General features: G+C 39.5%; 1 protein-coding gene across 7 annotated transcripts in view; it reads left to right on the top strand.

The window, feature by feature from the left end:
* The window catches only part of LOC106584644 (microtubule-associated protein 1B-like), an 83,549-nt gene extending 74,821 nt beyond the window's left edge, over positions 1–8,728 (top strand). For 6 of the 7 annotated variants that reach the window (XM_045706486.1, XM_045706485.1, XM_045706483.1 and 3 more), the window contains 2 exons: positions 308–540; positions 2,776–8,728. In XM_045706486.1, coding sequence (XP_045562442.1) covers positions 308–540; positions 2,776–2,931 — 389 coding nt within the window. In that variant the 3' untranslated portion in view covers positions 2,932–8,728. Of the gene's footprint in view, positions 1–307; positions 541–726; positions 951–2,775 lie in introns of those variants that run through there. The other variant, XM_014170129.2, reaches the window with a different exon arrangement.
* The last annotated feature ends 569 nt before the right edge of the window (positions 8,729–9,297 follow it).

Raw genomic sequence — 9,297 nt, 5'->3', positions numbered from 1 at the left:
GGTTTGATGACACACACTTCCCCATTCTAATTTACTCTTGATTTACATAGACATAGAAGTCTGAATCCCCCCCCCGCCCATTCAAACAGGGGAAAAGTCATTAGTCATTCTAAAGTCATTAGTCATTCTAAAGTCTATTAGTCATTCTAAAGTCTAAAGTCATTCTAAAGTCTAAAGTCATTCTAAAGTCTAAAGTCATTCTAAAGTCATTAGACATTCAAAAGTCATTAGACATTCTGAAGTCATTAGTCATTCCAAAGTCAGTAGAGACTTCTCCAATTTTACAATATGGTCCCTCCTCCTCCAGGTACCAACTCCCAGAAATCTAGTTCAGCCGTCCCCCCTGGGCCTCCAATCTATGTGGACCTGGCCTATGTGCCCAACCACTGCAGTGCCAAGAACGTGGACCAGGAGTTCTTCAAGCGGGTGCGTGCTGCGTACTACGTGGTGAGCGGCAACGACCCGGCCGGTGGAGAGCCCAGTCGTGGTGTCCTGGATGCCCTTTTGGAGGGCAAGGCCACATGGGGCTCCAATCTACAGGTGCTTGCTCTATTTCTTTCCCTTAGTCTCTCTCTGCCTGCATACATGCAGGCTCTGCTGTTAAGTAAATGTTTGACTTTTCTCCACATTGTTAGTACATTCTGTTTGACTTTTTTTTCTTCCACATTTCGTTTTCTACATTTTTCCTAAATTTGTTTTGACTTTTTTCTCCACATTTCCATTTAGCCTGTGTTTTCTCGCTGTGGAGACATTCTGCACCACTGCTAATCTCAGGATCCAGAGGGATATATTCAGAATCACTGATCTGAATCACTTGTAAAATGGACTTGGTAGTGTAAACAGATGCTTGACAATGCTTTAGACAATGTATGCCATTGTTTACAGCCACTGAGACGGACATCATTATTTGAGCATTTAGATTGTGAATGTTACAGTGTACACACACTACCGTTCAAAAGTTTGGGGTCATTTAGAAATGTCCTTGTTTTCCATGAAGACATACATGAAATGAATTACAAAATGAATAGGAAATATTGTCAAGATGTTGACAAGGTTATAAATAATGATTTTTAATTGAAATAATAATTGTGTCCTTCAAACTTTGCTTTTGTCAAAGAATCCTCCATTTCAAAAAATTATAGCCTTGCAGACCTTTGGCATTCTAGTTGTCAATTTGTTGAGGTAATCTGAAGAGATTTCACCCCATGCTTCCTGAAGCTCCTCTCACAAGTTGGATTGGCTTTATGGGCACTTCTTACATACCATACAGTCAAGCTGCTCCCACAACAGCTCAATAGGGTTGAGATCCGGTGACTGTGCTGGCCACAGGGTATGGCATGGCGTTGCAAAATGGAGTGATAGCCTTCCTTCTTCAAGATCCCTTTTACCCTGTACAAATCTCCCACTTTACCACCACCAAAGCACCCCCAGACCATCACATTGCCTCCACCATGCTTGACAGATGGCGTCAAGCACTCCTCCAGCATCTTTTCATTTTTTCTGCGTCTCACTAATGTTCTTATTTGTGATCCGAACACCTCAAACTTAGATTCGTCTGTCCATAACACTTTTGTCCAATCTTCCTCTGTCCAGTGTCCTGTGTTTTTTTTTGCCCATCTTAATCTTTTATTTTTATTGGCCAGTCTGAGATGTGGCTTTTTCTTTGCAACTCTGCCTAGAAGCCCAGCATCCTGGAGTCGCCTCTTCACTGTTGATGTTGAGACTGGTGTTTTGCGGGTACTATTTAATGAAGCTGCCAGTTGAGGACTTGTGAGGCGTCTGTTTCTCAAACTAGACACTAATGTACTTGTCCTTTTGCTCAGTTGTGCACCGGGGCCTCCCACTCCTCTTTCTATTCTGGTTAGAACCAGTTTGTGCTGTTCTGTGAAGGTAGTAGTAGACAACATTGTACGAGATCTTCAGTCTCTTGGCAATTTGTCACATGGAATAGCCTTCATTTCTCAGAACAAGAATAGACTGATGAGTTTCAGAAGAAGGTCTTTGTTTCTGGCCATTTTGAGCCAGTAATCGAACCCACAAATGCTGACACTCCAGATACTCAACTAGTCTAAAGAAGGTCAGTGTTATTGCTTCTTTAATCAGAACAACAGTTTTCAGCTGTGCTAACATAATTGCAAAAGGGTTTTCTAATGCTCAATTAGCCTTTTAAAATGATTTACTTGGATTAGCTAACACAACGTGCCATTGGAACACAGGAGTGATGGTTGCTGATAATGGGCCTCTGTACACCTATGTAGATATTCCATTAAAAATCATCCGTTTCCAGCTACAATAGTCATTTACAAAATTAACAATGTCTACACTGTATTTCTGATCAATTTGATGTTATTTTGATGGACAAAATATATATATATTTCAAAAACAAGGATATTTCTAAGTGACCCCAAGCTTTTGAACAGTAGTGTAATTGTCAATGTTGTACAATATTCCCGGTTGGCAAAACTGGTTGCAATAACATCAGTATGACGTAGTTTGTGACATCATAGTCCAGTTGTTTACTGGTTGTACTGTAATATGACATTTTGAAAAACATTAATTTAGCATCCGACAAAACACGTCTTAATCTGGTTGTAATTTGACCAGACGTCTTAAAAATAATTTTCCTGGTTCGTTATAATCTTCTTATGACATATTATTGACCAGGGAAAAAAATGTTTTATGACGTTATGCTGCCTAAGTTTGCCGGCTCGGCTGATTGCTTGATCAATGTATTGATGAATTTGACTTGATACATGTCCTCAATCTTTAACCTAGGTGACTCTGATCCCTACTCATGACACGGAGGTGACGCGGGACTGGTACCAGCAGACGCACGAGAAACAGCAGGATCTGAACATCATGGTCTTGGCCAGTAGCAGCACAGTGGTCATGCAGGATGAGTCCTTCCCTGCCTGCAAGATTGAGTTCTAAGTTCTGCACCCGTTGCTATTTTACCTTCCTCTTCCTCCTCCCCTCATCCGTGCTACTCTTTATCCTCCCATATGTAAGATTCCATTGCATTTGCTGTCGTCTTCGGCATGTGCACTGGCTTCCAACTGGTCAATGTTATCTGACAACAGCCAGCTACAGTATGTCAGGCAGAAACATAGCTAAAGTACAGGGTACATGGTAGCTGTACAAAGGTGTGATGCATATTTGTTTCAATTATGCTTTCCATTTAAACAACATACTTGCACGATAAAAACACCTCTTTATTAGATTCGGTCTTAAACAATATTGTTTTTTTCTCACATATAACCTCTCCAATGTGCACATATTGTGATCACGCACATCTGTGATGAGGATAATTCTCAATAGTTATTTCAGCTTTCAAATCACTGTACTGCACCTCAAATCCACATCTAAATGGACAACACTTTCCAATTAAAAGTGCTATCTTAACAATGTATCGATTTGTCTAGCGTTGTTGGGGCATCTAGTGCCTAATGCTACATTAAGATTGTGCACAGTTAAGTCACATTCAACATGTGAAACTTAAACACTCTTACTTATTGTCTTAAACTCAACAGAGAAATACAAAATGAAAATAAAATGTATAAATTGCTTATCCAAAGGGCCAAAGTAAGTGCCAAAACAGTCTTGAGGTAAGACAGTGGCTGTGTCCGAAATCTGGCTTGCCTACTACTTACCTAAACTGTATACTGCGTACTAATTGTACTACATACTACAATGTACTTAGTAAAAAACGTATGCAGCAAGCAACAAATATCAACATACTACTCATCCAGAATGAGAAGGCATCATCAAACGTGTTATCGCACTTGTTCCCCCGTCATTTGTTCATTTTTTGTAAAGCACATCTGATTATCAGCTGGTGTCGAATGAGGGCGGCTGTGAAAAAACGATTCACTTCCTCAATAGTGTGTAGTAAATTCTACCAGACGAACAGCCTAAATAAGTATGACATCTGGGCATTTCATGAATACTCGATTTTCGAAATTTCACATACTCAAACAGCCTACTATTTAGGATGCAAGTATGGATATTCGGACACGGCCAGTTGTTAACGCTCTCCAAAATAAGTCCAAAACCGTTACGAGATGAACAGTTACTTGATCTCGCTTGTACGCAGACTACGCACAATGTTGTATAATGGTAGTAGCTTAGTAAGTATCCTAAATTGAGGCTTTGTTTTCGATATATAAGACATTACTCCTGTTTGGAGATATTACGTAAGATGCAGCTCTAGATGCTGTACCGTTTGACTTTCTCAGTACTCTTAACTACGTCAACTGGTATTACAGAGGACTATTACCACATAGCTTGTCGTGAAGCTTTAGGAGGGGCCTGAAAGTGCTACTTTCAGTTTAAATAACTAGCTAGCTTTTATGAATTATTTTTCCTCAGTAGCTGAAGCATGATTCTTGCATTTAGCTCAGACTACTCCCTCGAGGAAGTAGAGTTTTTTTTTTTTATTTGACCATGTGTCTAAGTCCTTGCAGTCTTCAAGTAGGGAGTAGCCTATAAACATGTTCCAATACCTTACCGTTTGGCTGTGTGTTTGCTAAAATGAACGCTACACTGTAGGCACCAGGCAAAGAGATGGTTCTCTTGCATTAGCTATATTTCTGCTGGATGTAATGGTTCTTTATCAATATATGAAGCAGTGGAGGCTGCTGAGGGGAGGAACGGCTCATAATAATGGTCGGAACAGAGTGAATGGAATGGCATCAAACACAATGGAAACCATGGAATTAATGTGTTTGATGTATTTGAAACCATTCCACTGATTCCGCTCCAGTCGTTACCACGAGCCCGTCCTCCTGTGATCTGAAGCCATTATCATGGTCTTTGTTGGTATGTTGATACATGGAGAGATTGTGTTATAACACATTAGAGAAGGATGTTTAAATGAATGCAGCTGATTGGTCAGGACAGAGGCAACCGAGATGAATGTATTATGTTTTGATGTTTTCTCCCGTTTTCAGTTATATTATACTGTCTGTATGAAACTATTTAATGAATTGATGGAAACTGCATTGATTTTCCATGGCGAATGTAGCAGTAGAGTCTACTCCGTCCCACTAAAACAGGGTTGTGTGGAGGTTGTGTGAGTGTTCTTGTGCAAAAAAAAAAACATGACTGCGGTGGTAAACAATCGCTCTCATGTGCCTTCTGGTTGGGGTATTGGTCAAGAGAGAAGGGTTACTTTTATAGTAGGCATTATGGAGAGGGGAACCTGGATCCAAGGATAACACAAGAAACTGTGGAGAGGGGAACCTGGATCCAGGGACAACACAAGAAACTGTGGGGAACCTGGATCCAGGAATAACACAAGAAACTGTGGCGAGGGGAACCTGGATCCAGGAACAACACAAGAAACTGTGGAGAGGGGAACCTGGATCCAGGGACAACACAAGAAACTGTAGAGAGGGGAACCTGGATCCAGGAACAACACAAGAAACTGTGGAGAGGGGAACCTGGATCCAGGGATAACACACGAAACTGTGGAGAGGGGAACCTGGATCCAGGGACAACACAAGAAACTGTGGAGAGGGGAACCTGGATCCAGGGACAACACAAGAAACTGTGGAGAGGGGAACCTGGATACAGGGACAACACATGAAATGGTGGAGAAGGGAACACTTTAGAATATCAAACAAATCCATAGTTGTTGTCCAGGAATACTGCATCTAGTCTGATCCATGTGGATGGATGCTGTATACTGTATACACACCGTTGGTAGGTGAAAAGGTAATTAGCCAGCTTAGACAGCACATTTTAGATTCAGTTTCTTATCAGTTTATTGCTGGTTAGCATTTGTCCCCTATCTTAAAGTGCCGCCCAGAAAATACATCAGACAATAACGTGGTCAAAGAGCAAGAATGCACTTTTCAAAGGGGAGAAGAGGAGCTTAGGAGTGGGGCCGTGGTTCTAGTGAGAGAAGCACACATGTTATTTTTATTTTTATTCAGCGTTCTTTACCATAACGTGGACTATGGTAGCCTTTGATTTTAGAATAGGTGGCTAGAGCAAACACTCCATACTGTATGTGAAGACGTTCCAACAATAACACAAGGTAGATATTTATCAAATAAAAATAAACTTTTCAACCCTAAGATCATATTTATCAAACGAACATGAATGTGACGTTGATTGTCGTGGATAGAGATGTGGCACGTGTATCACAGGTCTTACAAGTAGAATGACGTTTTGTGTTGTAGTACATGCTTGAGTGACACACACAGAGAGACAGGGACAACATAGTGTGTCTTCAAAGTTACCGTTTGTGGTGGGTAATCAGAGGTGGAGCTTCTTACTTTGTCACACTGTTCATTGGAGCTCATTACAAAACGTGATTCAGATTTGCGTTAAATTCCATAGAGATTATAGAGTCACTTTTTGATTGTTTTATGTTTTATTGTACTTTTCTGGTCGTTTTTTTTGTAGTTGTATTAGTTCAATTAATTGATGTATAAATTATCAGTATTAGATTTTTTTCATTGATTTGAATTGTTTTTCAATATTTCAGTTACATGTAGGACTAACAATTATGATTGTCTCTTTTGTTTACATTTCCTAGATTGTATTTTTGAAAAGACTGGCTAAAAATGTATTTTATAATAAGCGTCTGATTTTCAGCATTCTTTTTTGCTTAGTGATTCTTAAATGTAACGTGTTTATGTTTAGAGCTGCTGTGTTGTGTGTTTGGGGCTCCTGGCTTGAGGCCAGAGAGAGTGGACTGGGTGGGGCAGACAGAGATTGCTGGAGAGACTGTCTATGACTCATAGTTTGCAGACGGACAGACATCCTTTACATCGACCTGCAAGAGGAACATTCTCTCCCTCTATCGGATCCAGAACCTAACTGAGTCTCCTCTTAGGCTAAACCCATAAGAACAGTGCCATCTTTGTCGTTTTTTCTTCTGAACTTACTCAAATGTACGCTGCTATAATAGGCTGCAGGACAGCTTCCCCCAGGTCTGTTCCTAGCCCGGCCCACTCTCTGACTAGCAACGCTGCAGAGCTAGCTGGACTCGCGGCTCCGGCTGTATGGTTTCTTTCAGTATTATTGAGATACTACATTTTGTTAGCTTTAGAGTTAGTATGCACTGCGAATGCGTTGATATGCTTGTCATGTTGATTAATAGGAAGGTCAGAATAGCTGCTACGCTGAGTGAGAGCATCTCTATCCTCATGGGATAGAGATGGAGGATGTTTATCAAATAGCTGTGTATGCGCAACTACATATCCCGGGATAGAGGGGCCACACTAAGCCTACGACAGGTTGTCAGTGAAGGTACAAATACATGGCTTTGGATATATTACAATGTCGCCACGAACTACTGCTTCTAAACTGATCATATCAATCTAAGTCTCTCTACCCCTTTTTGGCACTCTATGGCAGGTACAGATCTAGTACAGGGTAGGTAAGGGGGAAATCTGAACCAGGCTCAAGATTGGCTGTTTAACGTATACTGTCTATGGCATGGGTTTTCTGAATGGGCTGATATGGTGTATTGTCCTCAAGTCTGACTCAAGTCTGAGTTTTGTTTTAAGTTGTGGTGGAGCATCTTGGTGGTTCGATTCCAAATACCCAGCCTTAGGATCAAGCACCCTGGGCCCCTGGCAGATGGCTGTGAAATGCTAAGTAAAAAAGAATATACAAAATATGACTTTGCAGAATGCACTAAACCTTAAATAATACTATTGGTACTGTTCTGAATGCTGCTGGACAAAAAAACCCGAACAAAACAGAATTGTACGCAAATATCTAAGTGATATATCAGTGGAGGAAAGCCTAAGGAAGAGACAGACTACTGTATTCAGATTTAATTTCAAGAACAATGATTGTAACTCAAAACGGATAGCACAGTTTATTCATATTGCAGTGGCTGTTGTTTCATTTGCGGTTCTGTCCCAAGAGGAGAAAACTGTAATTTATGACAACACAAAGACTTGGTGTCCTATACTAACAGAAACATACTTACAATAACACAGAAACTAACTGCAGCTGAAACTTTTCCTGAATATGACTTGAAAACACATTGGAGACAGAAAAAAATTACGAATTAGTCAAATGAATGATACATGTACATTTATGTACTGTACACAACTATGTATATACACCTTAAAACAAAATCTAAATAGATATGTTATGAAACGTATGATCCTTCTTGTTATTTTAGCAGATTTTCATCAAGTGTATGATCAAAACTTCCCAAGCCTTGAACAAAGAATCATAGCCAATGCTAACTAGGTAGCTACAGATGAAAAATAAACGTCTTTCAGTTTAATTTCCATTCTCCCAACTCTCTCATCATAAAAAGATTCTTTTGAACATATATCATTGTACCATTTTATCTCTCTGCATGTGAACTATTTGGTTATAATCCTGAATGTAATTGTTTATTAACATGAAAATGAAAACAGGAAATGCTCTTTTAAAATGGTATATTTGAAACAGCTGATTGTTTAACTGGTACTGGGATGGCATATATTATTACTGTGCTGTGCTTGACTGTTTTGCCCTAAGATGTTGTTATAATAAAAAATGTTGTAGTTCTTCGGTCTTTGTCGCTGTATTAATCTTAGTTCTGTTACTATCTTCAGTGCAATTGTAGAAAATTCTCTCTCTCTCTCTCTCTCTCTCTCATTCTCTCTCTTTAAATCTAAAATGCAAAACTACAACTAGGCCTACCGCAGATTAATTGTAAAAGGGAAACAGCCTGGTGATCACCAATAAAAATGCATTTATTGAAATCAGACCACGAGCCTCTTGTTGTTTTGGGATCTTTCTCTCTCATGTGAGTCAGTTTTGTGTTGTGACTCCTATGTAAACGAAGGGGGAGGGGCATATGCAGACTAAAAGGAACACATCGTGAAAGATTTATTAGCCCAAAAATGTAACCAAAAGGAGAAATTAATGAAATAACTATGAAAACAATGTACTCTGAGGCTGTCCTAATATGCACACCATAAACTATATGAACACCAAACAATGAATGAATTCCTTCACAAATCCATTCAGGTTGAAATGTTTGAGGAATGGATAGTATATAGAGAATTGATAGGGTATTATAGAGTATTGATAGGGTAGTATATGATAGTGTAGGATATTATAGATTAGGATAGTATAGAGAGTATTGATAGGGTATTATAGTGTATTGGTAGGATAGTAGAGGATATTATAGATTAGGATAGTATAGAGAGTATTGGTAGGGTAATATAGAATATTGGTAGGGTAATATAGAGTATTGGTAGGATAGTATAGGATATTATAGATTAGGATAGTATAGAGAGTATTGGTAGGATAGTATTGGCTATTATAGATTAG

Source organism: Salmo salar, chromosome ssa23, assembly GCF_905237065.1.
Source record: "Salmo salar chromosome ssa23, Ssal_v3.1, whole genome shotgun sequence".
Lineage (NCBI taxonomy): Eukaryota > Metazoa > Chordata > Actinopteri > Salmoniformes > Salmonidae > Salmo > Salmo salar.
The sequence above is the reverse complement of the archived record's forward strand: the minus strand, read 5'-3'. Positions and strand labels throughout refer to the sequence as shown.